This window comes from Phalacrocorax carbo, chromosome 1 (genome assembly GCF_963921805.1).
Source record: "Phalacrocorax carbo chromosome 1, bPhaCar2.1, whole genome shotgun sequence".
Taxonomy (NCBI): domain Eukaryota; kingdom Metazoa; phylum Chordata; class Aves; order Suliformes; family Phalacrocoracidae; genus Phalacrocorax; species Phalacrocorax carbo.
This window is the reverse complement of record NC_087513.1, coordinates 153608040-153628783: the sequence shown is the minus strand read 5'-3', so window position 1 is coordinate 153628783 and position 20744 is coordinate 153608040. Positions and strand designations below refer to the sequence as shown.

Below are 20744 nucleotides of genomic sequence, written 5' to 3'. Positions count from 1 at the left end.
AGCTATTACAACCAACCCTTGTGAAAAGGTGAACTTCCTCATACTACCAGACCACTTAAAACCTTTGACGATGAGGGGGAGCTACAACCAAAGCACAGCATTACCACATTAGGGACAGGGCTCCCAGCTGCTGCTCAAGCTGTAACCAGCTTTTCCTCCATGCAGACCAAGCTATTCCTCATTGCATCGTCCCTGAGCATGTTCCTTCACTTCATTTGCAACACACCTTGGTACACCCAGCCACCAGCGATTGCCAGGTATGCTGTCACAGACACACTACCTCACACAAATATGAGAAACTCCCCATTTTCCATTAATTTTTTTTTAAGCCTTAAAAAATATATCTGACTGCTTGAATTAGAAGTTTAGCTTATCGTTGGCCAAAAACATTTACAGATCTATTTCTGCTCATTAGAGTACTACAGTTACTATTTTATAATCGTCTATGTGTCTTGCTGTATTCAGCTATACTCCTTACCCCTGTGGCATCTGCCAAACGTAATCTATGTAACGCAAAATAGAAATACATAAATTTGGTCTTAGACATAGATTTAGGTAGAGAGAAAACAGTCACAATTTAAGATACTCGGAAATTACGACGGTTACACCTGAAATGAGGTGAGTTGAGCTCACCAACAGCCCTGAAGTCCTGAGCTGTAAGATGATTATGGGAAGCCACCGGAGAACCCACCGCAGTGCTCAGGGGCTCCCTGCCTGCCTGAGGCTGGGTTTCCCCCCTAGATGAGTTATCAAGGGACAGGATGGGGGTTGCGAGATGATGTAAACCTGGGTCTTTTTCTGTCACCTTCCACATAGTCAGAACATGACTGGAGCGTCCATGCTATGAACCCAGGGCCTGGAAATTGTCCTGGTCCTACAGTTCAGACATGGGATGTGGGACAGAGATCCTGCTCAGAATGAAACGAGTTCAGTTTAAGCAGATACTTCATACCACGTCCACAGAGAACAATCAAGACGTCTTACCCTTTTTTCAGGTACACAATGGGGTTACAGTTTTCTCTCCAGGTAACGCTTATGAAAGTACTCCCAGCCAGCTCGTTAGAGACCACGAGCTGAGCTCTCATTAACCTCCTTGGGACTGCAGGCTTGCAACCCACCACTACACCTGGCACAGCAGACACTGTCTGAAAGCCAGATTTACAAATTTAGCGAGGTGCCCTGTCTCTGTTGATTTCAACACCTTCGTCCACTTCAGCCTTAATACTTACCACTCTACAGCAACCCACTAAGTCTCCTTGAAAAAAGCCACTCTTTCTCTTAACACAATCTCCCAGCTGACATTTCCTACTCTTCTTTCAATAAAGAGACGAACACCCTAGTAACTGAAGCAAAATGCCTCAAAGAATGCTACTTGTAGATTTCTTATTTATAAACTGGACTGTATTCTCCTTTGCATCAAATGTGTTTGAGAAATGTTAAAAAAAAAAAAAAAATTATGTTGCATTTTTAGAACAAATGGGCACCTGTAACTTCCTGCTCTGAATTTAATCTCGAGATGATTTAGCATTTCTTTCTGAAGCTGATATGGATTGCATTGCATACAGAAGCTAGTATTATGTCAAGACATGAAAGGAGAGGATGTATTTTTGTCACATGGGCATCATAAATACCATCCACATATCACTCCTGGAGGCTAACTGATACTCTGTTGGAAAGCAAAGGCAATAAAGCTTAGTAAACTGTTTAGAAAAGTAATTTTGGTGGTTAAAATTTATCTTCTGAGAACACCAGCTTCAAAACTGGAAGCTGGTCATAAAATAACTTGAGTTAGCAGAAAGCGTATAGAGTAATTACCTCCTCTGTCTTACACATATTTTACTTACTTTCTCAAGCAAGAAACAGATTGTACTGAATGAATGAGATTGTTCCCAGCTTCACTGGATGCGCCTTGAATCCTCCCCACCTAATAGTTTCCTGCAGAAATAAAGTGAAGCAAGCTCACATTCATTAGCTCTGCAAGACCAAACACATGCTAAAGCTTCACTTTTAAGAAAGGCGGCCAAAGAAGGGGAATGCAAAAATGCCAAGTTTTACCCACCCTAAGGAATAAGAATATCTGAGACATGCAATGAATCTCAGCTTAGAAAGCAGGAATTATTTCATTGTTTTTCAGCCATGAGACCTGCAGTGCAAAATGTTACCTTCCCCCCCCCCAAAATATTCATTTGTTAAAATATGAAAAAATACAATTCTGTCAGAGCACAGTGTGCTTTCACAGCACTTTTCTCAAAACTTCAGAGACTTGAAAAAAAACCAAACCAAAACAATTAGCACCATTTATGTGCAATATTGCTAGCTCCAGAGCAAGCTGCACTTTCTTCCGTAATTACAAGAGCTCTCAGTAAATATTTACACAAACAGAGCTCTACTCTACTGTTTCACCAGTTCTGTTTTCTCCTCCTCTCCCAAGTGCTCTCACACAGGTGTCTTTGTTTTGTTTTGTTTTACAGTCCCCCCAATTTGTTGCCAGTAAATATGTCTATAAGCAACCAATGACACTTAATTTTCTTAAAAAGGGTCACTGGTACCTCATAACAGCATTTTTTAAAAATACATTTTACTTATAGCAATGTATCTGACCACACATCTATAGAACTGACACTGTCATCTTCCTGAAATGGTATTATGCTGCCAGGACTGTTTCTGAAGAACAGATTGAAAGCCATCTTTGTCACTGAAGACGGGACACAAAGAGTTTGGCTGTAGTCCCACAATGCTCAGCACAGAATTCCCCTAGACTTTTCAGTACATAAAGATCTGCGTGTATTTTCTCCCACTGCCAGCATCACAGCTCTTTAAAACTGCCTAGGACATCCCAAATAGGTGTGATGAACACTTCAAGACGTCACATTAAGGAACTGTAACTTCCTGTAGGATACCGTGCAGTAGGTAAGACTTTATAAAGCCAAGATGCTGTTCCACAAGGAACAGCTCTGCGAAGAAAGGAAAATGAAAGATCGCAGACAATGCGCATTAAGAAATACTTTGCAAAATACCAGTATTTTCCCCAAAGCGTCTGTGCCTTTAAAGCCCAAGTTTGCTTCCAAGTGCTAACGCCCTGATACCATTGCGTATTTCACGTATTGTGATTGACCAGGAAATATACGGAAAAGCTTTCAGCCAACAGTGCAGCAGCTGCATAGCTAGAGAAAACACAAATCCCTTTTAATTTCACATTTACCAAACAAGTACAATACATCATCAACTAACTAGAGTACAGTCCAGGTCAGGCAGGAATACTTAGCTACGCCAGCTGATCCACATATGAATGTCGGTCTCATTTCAAGTCCTTCTGCTTAAAATAGAATCCACACAGCAAGACTGATCTCACAAGATACAGACCCTTGGAGGTTATATGTTCTACTTATGCCAAGCATATAGGCTCTCTCTGTAGTCAGGGAAGACAGGTTTGTGCCAATCTCCAAGTCTGGCTTTGACCAACCTCTTCAATAATTAAAAGGCACCTGAATCCTTCTAGTGACCCCTTATGGACGCCAGATCCTTATTTTAAGAGGACTGTTTCAGTAGGCTCCTAGTAAGGTTCAAACAAGGTGTCTGCAGACTGGCCCAAACCTCTCAGTTCTACTTAAAATGCAAGAACCCTGGGCTAGATGAAAAAACCCACCATATATGTGGAAGTCCAAAACAGCAACACGGACCCTTAGGACATACTGCGGACACCTATGCTGGTGTCTGCAAGGCAGAAGGCATTAAGCAGCTTCACTCAGCACACCTACATTAAGGTCCCCATAGATTTCAGAGTCCTGTGGTCATCCTGTGGCCTCAGAAGAAGATATTTCTGCCTTTCCATTATACTTGTGGCCATCAGACCAAAACAGGAGCCCAGCACAGCTGAACTCCACAAAACCTGTTAGGAAAAACACAGATAAATGGCCTCCTCTGGAATACCTCCCTCGGTTTGCAAATAATCCCATCCCACCTGTGCGAAACAATCCTACTGAAACTTTTCTGCAGCAATCACAAGATACCTGTTTACAAGGAGGAAGAACCAACCAACGAACCTGAGGCACTAATAAAAGATGCAACAATTTTGACAGTGTCTTCCACTTTGATGCCTCAGCCTCTCCAACAGTCATCAAAAAAAGTCTCTCAAGTAAAAAAAAGAAAAAGCCATATTAAATCTATGTTTGAGAAAAGAGACCAGAGATACACTTTCCTATACAGCAGGAATAGGACTTGGGCAAAATCACTTAAGCATGTCCGCAAAACACATAAACATAAACCCAACATGAACAGGCTGTAAATGACTGGTTTCTCCACATCACAGCTTTCCAAATTACAGTCCACAAACTACTTTATACTGTAGCAGAGGTCCTTATTTCCAGTAGCTATTTTTAATTAAAGTACATTGAAAAAATTAATTCAAGTAATTAATTATTACTATTTCAGAAAGATATTACGTGGACACAAATGGCCCAAAACAGGATCTAGACAATCCATGAGAAAGAAGAAAAATGGTTCCAAGCCTCCCTATTAATATTTCATTGCTGCTGTGAAAAATCTTGGAAATCTCTGTCAAATTAAGAGTTACCACATTACAGAAGCAGAGGAGAAGTTTAAGAAAGGTGCCACCATATACACCAAGACAAACACAAGTACTAGGAAACAAAAACCTCCGGTGGCATCCAGTCCAATAAAGAAGCAGAATTTCAGATTACAAGACAGATGGCAATGCTGTTCATTCTGACAGTTACAGTCATAGCCCCACTATGCTATATCCTGTACTAACAGGGGTACCACTTATTTCCAGTGCTCCTCCTAAACTAAATCACAGAATGTGGAAAGTTTCCTGCTCCTGGATTAACTGACAGCTACTGAATATAATTCTTTTTAGCACGGTGCTTTTTTTAACTGATGAGACGACAGGCTTTTAGGTATCAAATACACATTATTCCCTTCTTCCAGGTAATATTTTGCTTTGTTTGTTTCTGACGCAAATAATGAGTTAATATATTTTGGGACATACCATGCTTCTTTGATTACAGAAGCAAAATGAAGATGTTACTCAGGTACACACACAGAGGCACAAAACCATAGCTACACCAATGAGTAAAAAGAGCCACTTCAACGTCCAATAAAACAATGGGTTTACATGATAAAAAATATTAAAAGATTGCAAAGAAGAAATTTAACATACAGTTAATAAATAAACATACAATAGAAGACTTATTTTTCTATTGTTTGGACATCTTCAGCAGAACTTACTGGAATTTTGCCTCCAGAGTCGAATGAAGAAGCTCCGTCCTTTTGGTTTTTTTTAATAACAGATGAACTATCTCGTGTCACCTTATCTTACAAAGCTTTCAGTTTACTGTCACTTGAACATTCATACTAACAGAAAAAAAAATCAAGAGAGGTCCTGGACTAGAAATCTCTTACAGTGCTCAAATACATCGGTGCATTTGTATCTGGAAATCATCCTACTGGCTAGCATTCAACAACTGAGTACTACCAATTTATTTATTCAGAACCCACGCAATCTACTATTTATTTAAAAATACACCAGTTATGGTTAAAGTTAAAAGCTTATCTTGACAGGACTTTCATTTGACATTTAAAGATTAAAACAGAACAGTGTAATAAGTTACCTTTCTGTAGATATCCAAAAGAAAGCAATGTTATCCTAGCACTCATCGGTGCACGTTAGAATCTCTTGCTGGTATTTGGGAGAGTAACTGCTAGACTATTGGGATTATAAAGTCATAAGTACTAACTATTTTAAGTTTATAGCCAACTCTCTCAAGTATTCTGTGCCTCAGGATCATATATGTATGTTTACTCCTAACGCTCCTCCACCTAGTAATTTCTCAGTAACTATTGGTAAAGTCATGAGCATTAATTATATAACTTCACAACTGAGGGAATTATGTACCCTTGCGTTAACTTGTACAAGTTTGATTCCAAATCCAAACATAAGCGTTCAAAATTTTATGTTCGACCAAAACTAATTAGTTGTAAATAATTTTATCATAAGGTGACTTTTCATAGTTCACAAACAACTTTAATATTCATCACCATCACAAACCTGTATCAATAGTTTTTGTACAAAATTTTTACAACAAAATCATAACTTATTTTTGTTATGTTAAAGAGACAGTGTTGTTATGGTTATATTTCATTATTTTGACAGAAGTAATTGCTCAGGACTGAAACCTGTTGTAAAAGATGCAAGTCCAACTTTTCCAAATGTTTATGTTGTCAAAATGAACAATGTTATAATACAACCAAGTGCAACTGCCTTACAGAAAAATTTTACTTCCACCTTCCTTGTCCAAGTCTCATAATTCCCTCACGAGAAGTCTTTTTCTGGGTATCAGTGAATATTTTGATTAGGTGTGTCAGCTGACATTTCGTCTGCATTTTAAAGTAAACTAAAACCACTCACTGGAGTTTTTGAAAAAAAATCAGCATCAGAGAAACTGGTAAAAAGTCTAAAGAAGAAATTCATACCATAACTTCTCAGTAATTCAAGCACTGGAGACACCACTATAGTTGAAGCAGTCAACCTGGTGATGTAAAAGGGTTTGGCATTAACTAGAAAACTGATGAGGTTTGCATCCATCTGTCAGTTCAATTCTCATTTAAGTAATGCTAAATAAAATGTAGCGTTACCAGTTATTGCGAATAACTTTCTATAGCCTCTGTTATCTCCATCAGTGAAGGCAGACTAAGCCAGCATCATTATTGTTTTCTTGGTTTTGAGCAACTGTTTAACACTACTGTCTCCTATGTAAGAGTTAAGCTCAACTCCTCCCCAAAAGACTGACAGGCATCTTGTTAAATCAATCTTGTGACTTCTGGTGAGCAAAAGCCTAGATCCAAAGAAAAAAAAGTCTTCCAAATTCTCATTCCATACATTAGCTTCACAATGCTATGAAATTTAATGAGGGGTTAAACTGGACATTAGAACTGTATATACTGCCTGGGAGGACCAAATGCAAGAGGCAAATCAAAAACTGCTTAGATCTCATTTCATTGACATGATTTCCCCACTGTTACTGGAATGATTTATTGATTTGTCTTTGACTAAAGAGAAGCAAAGTCCTCTGCCTCAAGTTGCACTTACAGTGTTGTTCTTAGTCTAAAGTATCTGTGAAACAGATCTGGAAACTGAGACCCAATGGAACAATGAGTTTCATACCTTACAGTCATCATCACAGTACATATCAAACAAATTTCTAAAGCATCACTTGGAAAAGCTCGGAAAAATTCTCCACTGTGCTCTACCGTTTCTAATAAACTTCTGCTGCTTCTGGTATCAGCAAGATTGCTATTTTGGCACCACACTAAAGGCCCAGTGCCTCCATTTCTGACCCCTTCAAACAAAAACAAGCTGCTCAACAATGTCTAATCCGTGCGTCACGTTAATCCTGCTTAATACTCTACAAACTCTGGGTAATATTTGGGGAGTTTTTAAATTTAGCAAAGAACATCCTGGCCTACTTCAAAGATACCCTCGCCTTGGGTAGCATCCCCTAGAAACGTCACCCACGCTCATTTCAAAGAAGAAAAGCAAACACACATAAATGCGTAAGAGAAATAAACAAAAGATAAAATACGGGATCCCAGCCTAATGACATAATAAAAACATATAATATTACCAATCATATTACTGAAACAGGAATGCATTATGCAAGCACCAAACACACCACTCAAACAGTTAAAGAGACATTCTGACTTTTAAATGGGGCTTTGGCCCCATTTACCAGCACAAATCAGAGCCCTGTGCAAGTACGCCCGACCCCCTGCTTCCAGCGAGGGCAGACTCTGCTGCAGAGGACTGTGGCACGGCCAGCTAAGTCACGCAAGCCTTCCTCCCACCGACACAGAGCTATTAATATGAAGTCGGCTATCGCTCCGCCAGAGAAACAGAAAATCCCTTCTTTGAGACATTGTTCGCTTTCTGCAGCATCATTATCTTAAAAGTGGCTCGCACTACAGACACGTCCCAAAGAGGTCTAAATTAAATTCCATTATGATTCTGCAGTGTACTGTCCTGACTGTCCTCCCTAAGATCTCTCAGACCCTTGCTGAAGGACAAATATGTTCCTATTTTGTTTAGGCTGTCAGGCAGACAGTCTCCAATCATCAGCCTCTTGTCAACAGCGATGCTGGGGTAGATTACTAGTGCGTAGTGCTTGTAATGGCAGGTGCATGGCCCTGGGGCAGCCATCTGCCAGGAAGGAAGTGTTCTCCTCTAGGATGCTGAAGAGATTGACAAATAATGTAAACAAAACACTGAATCATTCCTAATCTATGGAATCAAGCTATTGCATTACTTTTCTGCAATATAGATGCTACCAGCAGAGGTGGGGGCTTAGGTCTGGGGCTTGGGTTGGGTTTTTATTCTTAACTATTTCTGTGATTGACTTACTGAGCTAAAAGGCACACTGTAAAGTAACTTCTGTTTAACTGAGACAGACAAATCTGGATTTGAGAACAAACAAAAAAACCCACCCTAGTATTAACCGTGTTTATTTTGGAAAGTATTTCCCCTCTGTTAACTTTTAATGTACCTCTTTACGAAGTGTACTGCCCTTTGCTGTGCACAAGAATTGCATTTATTTAAATTACTATTTTTGATACACCTGTTCACAATTTTGGGACATCATCACTGATTAAAAAAAACGGATAATAATTGTTTAAAAAAAATTTAAAGTGTAACACCCTGGGTAGTAACAGAACTCCAAGTATTGTCTTCGGTCCTTTAAATCTTCATCTGAAGGGATTTCTCATCATCAGACTGAACATCTTTTCTAAACAGTATTAGTTTAGAGGTCCATTTTTCACCTCAGCTACCAAGCAGCAGCTCAACTCCATGCAAACATGCACTCATTTACCAGACTAGTCGCTGCGATCATACCTATTCTTCAGGAAAGTTATTCATGACTGTCTAACTGGCACCACACAGATTACACCTACTGCTGCCTTTCAGTGAGCCTCAGATATGTATTAGGACTTTAACACTCCATGAAGTGTATTTCTAGGTCAGCCACTGTAAGGATGCAATCCTTACATTGATTTCTCTGGTTTGGATCAGGCTTGGAATACCTAAGCCTTAAAAGCTTGCTTTAAATACAAATACAACCTTACAACTAAGGGATTCATCCTACCTAAATTAGTGTGGGAATTGCAAATACAATCTAAACCAGTAATCCTGGTTTCCTCTATAGCTGACAGAGATGCAGGGGAAAATTGGTGCCATTTTATAACGTGCATTTAAAAAACATGGGAGCAGTCACCCTTGCTGGCTCTGTTTACTGCTGCTGGTTCTCAAGAGTGCCTGGCAGACTGACTAACCCAAGATGCCCACACACTGGAGAGCTAAAGGCAGTTGAGACAAACAAAAGTGTAAAAAAAAAACCAAAACAACCAAGGGAAGTTTTCCTCTGGAAAGGCTGCAGGAGGAAAACCAGCCTTTTCAACAACCAGCAGCAAGGGGACTGCTCAGCTGAACTTGGCTTTTCAAGGCTGCCACTCTTGACCCCCTACATACATACGCACAAAAACTCTAAAAATAACTACATGCCAGACAACAGACACACAAACAAAACATATCTGAACTTTGGGGTCACTAGAATGTCTTCTAAAAACTCAAGGGATGCTACTGATTTCCATCACTTCCAAGATCGCTTCCAAGCAAACACTGTAAGAAACTACAACAAAAAAAAAAAACCAGAGTTGTGAAACTCTCACGATTACATGGCCTAATTTATCAAATCAGTCACTATAGTCACTTTAAATCGCTGTTATACACAATGCACCAACATAGCGTTAAAACTTTCACAAACTCTGCTCGAGTATATCAACGACTAATATACAACACACCTAGACAAAGAGAAAACGTATGGACGACCAGTACAAAGGCATACAAAAAGCATACAAAGGCATTTCCTCAACGAATTGGGAAAAAAACGAGACCCCAGATACAGCAATTTCTTTATGTGTTTATTACTTTAAAAAGAAACATATTAATGGTGCCTTAGAGAAAATCTGATATAAATAGGAGATACCTGGATGTACCTATGTTGCCATTTAACTGCTGAATAGGGAGGACTGTTAGATTATATACACCAACTCTAGCTTAATTTTTCTGTGGATGCTTTCTGTGTTTCAACTTTTAAACCACTTCAGCATTCCAGCGTAATTAATGCTATTCAAAAATAATAGTAAATCAAGTGTAAAGAAATCCGTGTTATTCTCTCATTAAAAAACACAAAACAACCAAAAAATGTATAAAACATGTCCTAATACTCTTTCTGTTCAAACATTCCTTTATCCACTTTACTTACAAGCAAACGTTAGTCTCTGTAGCTATCTCGAAAGAAATCAAGTAATCAGAAGCAATCATCGACCTAAGCATTTCCTCTGCCTTGAGCAATGACTGTACTGGTTCATTTTAGAACAAACCCACCATTCAACTTGGTCTATAACAATTTATCTTAAATGACTCAAAGTAATCATGACATTCTTTCTATGAGCAGTATAGCAAAACATAATTTAGAGTATAAAGCAAAATAAAAGTCTAATAGAAGTTACGCCTTTTAATATTCTATCTGTTTGTAAAAAGCTGACATCCGTCTAATCAACATAATTTTAAATATCAAAGGCTTCATTCAATCTCAGATAACTTCAGTTTACATTTCATGTTTCAGGAGTGGCACTGCCAGGTTCAGACCTAACCATTTTGGTTTGGTCAGCTGTACAACGCAACCTGAGGGACAAGTGAATTTCTAGAGGTTGTAAAAGAAAAGCTCAAATTTTTAATTCTGAGCGTAAGAGGTTAAAAACAAACGAACAAACAAAAAACCATGTAAGGTATTAGAAGTAGTTAAGTTCTGTGAGAACATCAAAGCGAACAGCAGAAAACTAATCAGTAAGAGAAACTACTACAACTAATTTATTCAAAGACAGACTTTAGAAGATGTATAGATTTCTAACACAGCATATAGCTCTTTCAATACTTTTAAGAAGTCATTTTAAAATGAATACAAGGTTGTTGAAGAGACAGTTAAACATCCTCATCCTTCTCTGAGAATCAAACTTTATGGCAGTTGGTTGGCATGTTAGATGAGAGAAAAACCCAAAATAACTCACTGTGCAAAGTAATCCCAAATAAAAAGGAAACAAGAGTTATGTCTTCAATAATCTAAAATGCCATTAGAAAGACACAGGAAGAGATTTCTTAAGATAGGCTTTTTATTGTTTAGGTGCAATCATAAAACCCTCACAAAAGTAAGAGCTAATTGACAAGGCAGGGGGGTCATTCTTATCAAAAATCACCTTATTTTGCTGTTAAGTAGATGCATTACAGATGATGAGTTCTTGAAATAAATCAAGACAAAAGAAATTAACACAGGAGGAAAACAACCCTCAGTTTTTTCTGCACCATTACACATAGTATCTGTTCAATTTTAGAAAACTAGACCATCTACTAGAACCATTTACAAGTCAGAGAGCATTTTGTTAATGGAAAAGAAAACAAAATCAAAGATAACCCACCCAAGTCTGGTGTTTTCAATTAAGCAAAATTCCCCATTACACACCCACTAAATTCAATGGGAATTTTACGTAACAATTTCAGTATTACACACAAAGGGTAAAATCTTAACCCCACCAAAATAGACACAAAACTCCCACTGGACTTCAACAGAACTAAGATCCACCATAAAAAGTCACATCATTATCTGGTGTAATCTGCCATAAATATACTGGAATAAATAACTTACACTATATGAGAAAAATGAGTGTAAATGTCTCCATAAATAATAAAAACCATACACAGTTCACACGTTTTGAAGCAAAAAAGCGGTCATCATTTAAGAACAAAGGCTAATTATCAGCAAGTAACAAGTTTTAACCAACCAACCAGTGACAGCATTATTTTATTTACACATCAGAGGAAGGCAAGTGTTTATCCAGTTCTTAAATATTTGCACACTTTCAGAACACAGTAAAACTAAACGAACCGATAATTTTGAGCAACCTTTTAATTTTTCTGTTTTGCCAGCAGTTGTGGATGCACTCGCTTGCTCTTGCCACGACAGGATAATATGGACAGAGATTTCCAAAAGCACAGCACTCCCTAAAGCAGAGGCAAGTTACTGATAGCAGACAGACCACCTACTTGTAAAACCAGCCACCTTTAAATGACACAAATAATTTCCCTTAAGTCAATTCTCCACACGAAAACACATCTACTACTACAGACCTTCAGGGAGAATTCAAACTGTTTTTTTTTTTTACATGTATTTTACAAAAAATTTAGTATATTGAGAAGGTTAATTACAAGGACCTTGTTTGTATACCCTGTATCTCCAAGATTCTCCTGGTCTAAATATTAAATATATGCGAATTCTCCATTGTTTTAAAAATGCTAGAAACCTCTCTTGGTTTTGGGGGGAGTTTTGAAGACGTAGAGTCTCTCACTTTGCTAATACAGTTAAAAGCACAATTTGAAAAAATTGCAAACAACTAAGTAAACAACGCTGATATATATAAGCTACCTCTTGTGCAAACCATTAATTCTTACAAAGTTAGGTTCTCTCAAATCTACCTCAATTACTACTGTGTTAAAATAATCTTACTTATGCTCAAAATACAGTTTTCTTTAAACTGCATACGTGTTTATCTGTAAAACAGGAAATTCTTAGTAGTCTCCCAAATCACCACAATGTTTGAAATTCAAATACACTGGCATAAGACTTGGTGGTCTTTCCAAACAGTGGCAGAAGTCCTTCCGCAAACAAACTTTGGTGTGCAATCCCAATGAAAACCAAAAGAGAAACCGGGAAATTTGCAAAAGTTCATGACTTGATTTGACTTAACACCGATAAAGTCCTTTGTGATATACTTCTCCTTCCCTGTGCCATGACTTTCCTAGTTTGCCTGCCAGGAAGTGCAGTGAACCCAAAACCCTGTTCTTGGTACCTAACCCTGCACACTGCGGACTGATGATGCTCGTGTGAGTTTCCTTCCTTACTGCCTTGGCCCGACACTGGCCACGCCATCCCTGAGCCCCCTAACCCTGAGCCTCTCTGGGGCATGGGGCGGGTGGTGGGGAACTCAGCCTCGCCTCCGACAGGGAGATTAAATCTCAGCGAGCTTCCCCACAACGCTTCTCAACACGGTCTGCGTTTAAAAGCTTACGGGAAAGAGGAAAAATAAATACACATGTAGATTAAGTATTAAAATAAGGCAAGCCTAAAACCACACTTCTGACAACCCTATGGCAGAGCTGAACCTGTGCGCTCCGTACGCCACATACCAAATTAACACGGCTACGATCATTGCATTATATTGCATTATCCTTTTGTTTACTGCATGGGAAGGACAGCAGTCCATTCCTCCTCTGCTTATCTGCTCTTACCGGCTCTTCGCCGGGATGGTGACCGCGCTCCCATCCACTCCAGGTTTTCCTGGTAACTGGTGCCCGCTCCCCTCCCCCTGCCACCCTCCCCTCCCTTTAGGGTCAGCAGTTTGGGGAATGCTGTGGAAATAGCTCTTTCCCAACATGGGGCTTGGTTTGCAGTTGGGGCCGTAGGTGGCTTAAGAAAAACTACTCGTTTTTGTAAAAAAAAAAAAAAAAAAAAAGGCAGCAAAATAATTAAAAAAAAACCTAACAAACACAAAAACCCCAAACACAAAACCAGTTTGCAAAGCAAGGGGGGCGATGGTTTGCTGGTGCCCGGGAGGGAGGGGCACAGAGGGCGGGAACCGCAGCACCCGGGACGGGCCACCGGGGTCCTGGAAACGACCCCAGCAACAGCAGAAGCGACAGACAAATAACGCTCTGCCCTCAACCCTTGCAGTCATTCAGAATACGCGTCCGTCCTTTCAAACTCTGACATTTCATTCAACAATCCTCTCGTCTTAATTAGGTTCAAAGCTTGCTCTGCAAACGGTGGAGCTCTCATCTTTTCCATCTTCCTGTACTTCCTATCAAAAGAGAAAATATTTTCTTCTTCAAAATCAACTAGCTACCAAGAAAACAGAAGGAAAAAAATAAAAACAACACCGAACTGTTTGCTTATTACCGATGCCCCCAGCAGCACTGTGAACGCAGAAGCAACGCCTCTTCACCCCCGAGCAACTACTTTTAGGCGGTACGTCCTTTCACCTAGCTAGACCCACAGACATATATTGCAGCTACATACGCTTGCGGATTTAAAGTACCACGTCTTGCATAAACCCAACAGCAAAGAGAACCCCCATGGTGTCTCATCGGTAACTTTTAATCCCTGACAGACTGGCTGTTCTGTGCCCTCCTCAACCAGCCCTCAGCTGTGTACAAATTCTCGCTCCCTAAAAGGGGCGGTTGCTTTTCTTCTTCTTTCTTTGGGGGGGGGGGGGGGGGGGGAAGTTTGTTTCTTTTTTTCTTTTTAAAACAGCAGAACTAGCACCTCAACAAAGGAACAGCTACATAATTAAAACCTAAACCCTCTCGCGTCCTAAGTTTCACATTTCTTCGGTTTGCTTTTGCTTTTGTCTTTGAAAGACCCAGCATTTGCGACCCATGGAAAAGCACGCCAACCAACTGGTCATTCGCGCTGGGACTGAGCCGCCAGCTGGAACGTAGTTACACGCCACCACAGGGTGGGCCTCGAAGTGAAATCTGCGATACAACAGGCAACACCCCATGCATATAGTGACTTCTGGAAAGAGTTTTTTCTTTTTTTTTTTTTTTTTTTTTTAAAAAATCCACATTCCACGCTCACCATGATTTACTGTAAAACTTTTGCAAGAGATAAGGTATTTCAAAACCAAGATATTAAATTTATCCTTCTCATTTTGGTATGATTGACCTTCCCAGCTACAGAGCCAAGGATTTTTTTTTTTTTGTAATCTGATGTCCTCAGTCCAAAAATCCTGTTTTTTAACTCAATCATTTTACGTTTTTAAATAGTGTTTAGAAGCTGCATTAACATAAACTATTTTGGTCACATTTTCCAAACACTTTCCAAAATCTAACATAAGAAAACTCTGAAGTACAGCCCAAACATAGTAACAGTGTAAACATGAGCTTCTCTTTGGATACCCAGAAGCATACGCTCATAGTAACAGCACAGTAGAATTCACACATGAAGAAATACCCCCAAATTAAACTTTTCTCTCATACAAAGAGCCAGCGAGTTCCTCCAAGACTGTTTATTAACAGGATGCGTTGGAGAAAAAGAGCTTCTTAAGAAAGCAAGAAGGAATAGCGCCCTACCCGACAAAACACAACCCCGCGGCGAGAAACGAACACCAAGCACAAAGCACGCGTGGCAGGCACTGTCGGACGTAGCTACTCACCTTTCACAGCACTCGCTTCCTTCAGGTTGTGAGACAGAAAGTCTATGCTGGCGTAGGCGCTCATCTCCACTCCGTTGATGCCCCCATTCAGGACGTGCCTGGCTTTCGACCTGGCTTTGTCACAGTTTGCCAGGGTGCCGTCCACCACGTCGATGGCGATGTAGTTGAGGCCGTTCTGGAAGCCAGCCGAGGTCTCCCGGCACATGGGGCTGCTACCCTGCTCCTCCTCCAGGCCTTCGCTTTTCCTGAGGGACACGTTCTCCACCGAGGCCGAGTTGTGCCGTTTGGGATTGTGCGCGAAGGAGGGGGACACGGGGGTCACAGTGGTGGTGGAGGAGAAGGTTTCCGAGCTGTGCCTCCTGCGCCCCTGGGGATCCGCCCGGATGACCTTGGCCCCCCGGTTGGGATCTGGGGGAGGGCTGGAGAGAATGAAAGCCTCCACCCCAGAGAGGGTGAGCCTCTTCACCCCAGCCGTGGGGCTGGTGACCCGAGCACTTTCCGGCTTCTGAGTGATGGGTTGGGGTGGGGTGGTGGCCATGCCAAAGGTCATCTCGGTGTAATCCCCGCCGTCAGACGGGCTGGACGAACAAGCCACCCCCCCAGCTGCCTTCAGGTAGCGCCCGTCGGGCTGGCTGGTGCTGGAGGAAGAGCCTGGGGAGAGCGCTTCCAGGGAGCCCACTGAGACCGTGCCCGACTGGGAGGGCGACTGCGACCCAAAGTCAATGTTCATGTAGTCAGAGAGAGGGGAACGCCTCTGCCCCGTGCCCGAGCCCAGGGAGGAGGCCGGGCTGTCGGCAGGCAGCGAGGGGGGAGAATAGACAGCAGCATCTCCGAAGTCGATGTTGATATATTCACCAGGGCTCTTGGGCTCGGGCGGCAGAGGGTGCTCATTCATGCTGGGCAGCATCGTCCGCAAGGTCTCCAGAGAGAGGCGGCTGGGCCGGGCCGCCCGCTGGCACCGCTGGCTCAGGAAGCTCTCGGTCCGGCTGTGCCGCAGGGGCGAAGGCACCGTGTGGCTGGAAGGGGCGAAGGTGCTGGCGGGGGACTGACCCGCTCCGCACGCTGCCTCCTCCGGGATCATCCTCCCCGGGGAGTTCATGAAGACGTACTGGTCACTGTCCTTTGCCAGGCCCTGGCTCTTGTAAGAGCGGGGTAAGGAGCTGTACGAATAGCAGCCGGGCTTGGGGGGCTCGCTGGACCCGTGCCCCGAAGGGGCAAAGAAGAAGTCGGGGGGGGTGAGGGAGGGAGCCTGGGGCCCATGCTGGGGGTCCCGAGGGGACATATTGATATAGTCGCCGTTAGCCAGCCTCCCAGAGTCCGAGCTCTCCACGGAGAGCTTGGAGCCGCACCACATCCGCATGTACCCGCTATCATCGGGGGAGCTCTCCCCAGGCGAGCTGGTCTTGTAGCTGCTCCCGTTCCCGGGGGACCCGCCACCCACCCCCGCCCGGGGCTGCAGGATCTGCTTGGGGGCGGACACGCTGGTGGGGCTCATGGGCATGTAGTCATCGCCGCCCCGGCTGCCCTGCCCTAAGGCTGAGGCCACGCCGGGGGTCATGGGCATGTAGCCGTCATCCTCTCCCCCTCCTCCTCCTCCTCCTCCTCCTCCTGGCCCCCCCGCCGGCGGAGGCCCCAGGTTGGTGCTGCTGCCGCCGGAGCTGCGGTGGGAGCCGATCTCGATGTCCCCGTAGTCCTCGGGGTAGGGGGTGTAGGTGACTTTGGGGGAAGCCCCGGCGTGGCAGGAGGGGAAGAGGCGGCCGGCGCTGCCGGCGAAGGTGGCGCGCATCAGCGTGTACTCGTCGAGGGAGGCGGAGGAGACGTGCGGCGGGGCGGGCCGCTGCCGGCACGGGGTGGTCAGCGAGTAGGTCCGCTTCCGATGGCCCCTGTCGGCCGCGGCGGCCTCGGGGCAGGGCCGGTAGCAGAGGCGGCCGCTCGGGGGCCGCTCCATCGCCATGTAGCCGTAGAGGTCGGTGCCGCCCCCGGGGTCCCGCACCGGGGGTGTCTCGGCCACCGACTCCGGGGTGTTGCTGCGGTTGCTGGCGGTGGAGGAGGAGGAGAAGGGCCGCAGGTCGCCGCCCGGGCTGGAGCCGTACTCGTCGAAGGACATGAAGCCGGCGTCGCTGGGCGAGCCGGAGACGGAGGCGCTGCCGCTGGACGGGCGCTGCGGGTGGTGCGGGTGGGCAGGCTCGGAGCCGAGGCCGCTGCTGGAGGAGAGGCTGATGGGGCTGGTGGCGGAGGGGGGCGAGTGGGAGGCGGGCATGGACATGGAGCGGCTGCTCGGCAGGCCGCCGCCGGCCAGCACCGGCAGCAGCTTCCCGCCCGCCTGCCGGCCCCCGCCGCCGCTGCTAAGCGTATGCGAGCGGCTGAGGGGGGTCCGCACGGGCCCCGGGCTCATGGGGCTGCCGGCCGCCGAGCCCACCCGGCAGCCGTCGCCCTCGCTGGCCGTCCGCACCCGGCACGGCGTGCACTTGGTGCCGGCGCCGGCGGCGAGGCTGTCGGTGCGGGAGCGGCGGAGGAGGCCGGTCTGGCTGGGAGGCAGGTTGACCAGGTGGTGGTGCCGGCGGCCGGGCACGGTGATGGGGTGGGTGGCGGAGGCGCCGCTGCCGCCGGCGCCGGCGGCCCCCCCGGAGGAGGAGGAGGAGGACTGGCTCTTGCTGCGGGGCCGGAACTCGGACAGCTCCTTCAGCGCCTTCATGGCCTCCAGGATGGTCTCGTGGATGTTCTGGGCCACCACCGAGTCGTCCGCCTGCATCCAGAGCTCGCCGGGGCCGGTGGCCGCCGAGCGCCCCACCTCGATGAAGAAGAAGCTGTCGGAGTGGCCGCAGCGGCGGATGTTCATCAGCTGCAGCGTGACCGAGGGCAGCTCGCAGTTGAGGCGGACGAAGGCGATGGTGCGGGCCGACAGGCAGAGCCGGTGGACGCCGGTGAGGTTTTTGCTCTGCCCCAAGCCCTTGGGCTTCAGCGTCACCTGCCAGACCTCCCGGTAGGCAGCGGCGGCCGGGGTGATGAGCCCGTAGTTGAGGTCCTCGCCGGCGGCGGCCAGGGAGGCGGCGGCGCTGCAGGAGGCGGAGAAGGGGGAGGCGAGGTGGCGGTGGGGGGACCCCTGGCAGGCCGCCTTGCCCTCGTTCAGCAGGTCGGTGAGAGCCCGGTACCAGCCCTCCTGCTCCTGCTCGTTCTCGGCCGCCACGGCGAAGTACTCGTCCTTGGTGTAGAGGGCGATGAGGTACTTGTGCTTGGCGTCCGCCCGCTTGTTGATGTTGAGGCAGGAGTCCAGGGCGATCACCCGCTTGGGCGCCCCGGACTTGTTCCTCCATTTCTTCTCGCTCTCGTAGTACTCCAGCCGGGCGCCCCCCGCCTCCTCCCCGCCGCCCGGGCCCCGCAGCACGAAGAAACGCTTGTGGCCGTGCTTCTGCTTGCGCAGGTACCCGCACTTCCTCACGCCCTGGTTGTTGTTGTTGTTGTTGTTCAGGTTGGGGCCCGGCGGGGAGCTCAGGGGGGGCAGCAGCCCCAGCACGGCGGGGCTCGCCATCCCCGGCCCCGCGGCGGGAGCGCCGCCCGGCTCCTCTCGCTGCCGCCGCCGCCGCCGCCGCCGAGCGGGGCTGGGGGCCGAGCGCCGCGGGGGGGAAATAAAAATTTAAAAAGAAAAAGAGGGACGGGGGGAAGCGGGTGAAATAAAGTTATTCCTCCGCGGGAAGAGCGCGGCTGCCCGGAGCCGCAGTCGGGGTCCTCGCCGTCGCCTCTAGGCAGCGGGTGCTGCCGGCGGCCGCCCGGCGTCCTCCCCGGTTCGGGTACCGGCGGCGCCGCTGCTGCCCGGCCGCTGCTGCTGCTGCTGCTGCTGGTGGCGGTGGTGGCGGTGCCGCCGCGGCTGCTGCCGGCGCCGGCGGGAGTTTCGCCGTAAGTAACACATCGCGCACCGAGTGCCCCAACTAAAGAGCAAAACAACACGTGACCGCCGCCTTACCGAGAGGCTCACACACCGAGACGGGGCGGGGCGCGGCCGACGGCGGCACCGCCCCGCATTGGCCGCCGCGCCGCGCGAGGGACGGCTCCGCCCGCCAATGGGACGGCGGGGCGGGCCCTCGGGTGCGAGGCGGCGCCACACCGTTGGACGGCGGCAGCCTTGCCCCTCCGCCCCCCTCCCGCCCCTCTTCGGCGGGCGCGTTCCCGCCCACAGCCTCCGGCCCCCCTCGGGCGCTCTGAGACCGCCTCCCCCGCCCCCCGCCCGCCGCTCCCGTCCGCGCGCGCAGCCAGGAGCGTGCCGGGGGCGCGGGCACGGCGGGGGGGAAGCGGGGGGCCGGCGCACCCGGCGAGCCCCTGTGGTGCCGGTCCTTGCCATCCACCGCGGCCCCGGCGGGCGGGACGCGGGGCGGGGGGCGGGGGGGGGCAGCTCGGCGCGGCCATCAGGTGCTGCCGACCCGCTTGCCGCGGGCCCCCCGCCCACGGAGCGGAGCTTCCGGGCCCGCGTGTACGCCAGCCTCCCCCCGCACACCCACACACACGCGTGTGTGCGTCAACCCTCCTTGCACACGCAGGCACGGAGGCGCGCCCCCCATTCCCCCCCACCCGCCGTACGCGGATCCACCCGGTGCGTTAGCCCGCGCCCACGCGGCACGGCGTGCGTGGCCGCCCGCGAGCCCCCTGGCCGCCACCACCTCGCGCGCCGCAATTATCCTCCCCGGCCCCGAAACACTCGGCGGGTCGCGGCCCCCCGCCCCCCTCGGGGCCCGGCTGCTCCCGCCCCCCGCGGCGGCTATTGACTTGCGGCGAGGAAGTGCCACCTCGGGAGGGATGGCGGGGGTGGCGGGGGTGGGAGGGACACACGGACACACACACACTGTCACTTGGTTTTAATGAAATAAATTAGTTTATCCAGGCGCCTCGCGGTAGCGGTAAGGGCAGCGTCCACGTTTCCTCTGGAAACGCAGCCGGCCCCACCGTGGGATCGCGGCACGGCCGGGCAATTAATGAGCGGCGGGGGGAGCGCGGCCCCCGGCTCCCCCAGACCCCCCGGTGGGCTGCCCGCTCCCCCCGGCCCCCCAAGCGCTCCTTCACGCCCTGTGCGGGGGTCCCTGCCGCGGGCCGGAGGGGCGGGGGGCGGAGCGGGGGCGAGGTGTCTCGCTTGTTTACCGGGGACCCGCGCGTTAGTCACACGGCGCCCGCCGCGCCCGGGGATCAATGTGCGCCCGCCTCCCCGCCGCAGCCGGAGGGCGGTCAATGGCGGAGGGGAGGGGGCGCGCCGCACCGCCGCGGGGGGTTAGGGTGGGATGGGGCCCTGCCGGGGTGGGCGGCGGTGGAGGGGTGGGGGGGGCGGTCGCCGGTCCCCGCTTCCCCGCGTGCGGCGGGAGCGGGGGAAAGGGAGGCGGAGCGCGGGGGGCCCGGGAGGGGATGCCGGGCTGTCGCCCCTCCGG

The 20744-nt window shown here is 48.0% G+C and overlaps 1 protein-coding gene across 2 annotated transcripts in view; it reads right to left on the bottom strand.

Annotated features, from left to right (window-relative positions):
* IRS2 (insulin receptor substrate 2) overlaps positions 1–19376 on the bottom strand; it is a 31269-nt gene extending 11893 nt beyond the window's left edge. Inside the window, exons 1-2 of one of the 2 annotated variants that reach the window (XR_010371026.1) lie at positions 15337–19376; positions 13412–13980 (exon numbers count right to left, since the gene is read on the bottom strand). Coding sequence is in view for 1 of the 2 variants with exons in the window: in XM_064440415.1 (XP_064296485.1) it covers positions 15337–18865 (3529 nt within the window). In the remaining variant the exon portion in view is untranslated. The remainder of the gene's footprint in view (positions 1–13411; positions 13981–15336) is intronic. The other variant, XM_064440415.1, reaches the window with a different exon arrangement.
* Between the last annotated feature and the right edge of the window lie 1368 nt (positions 19377–20744).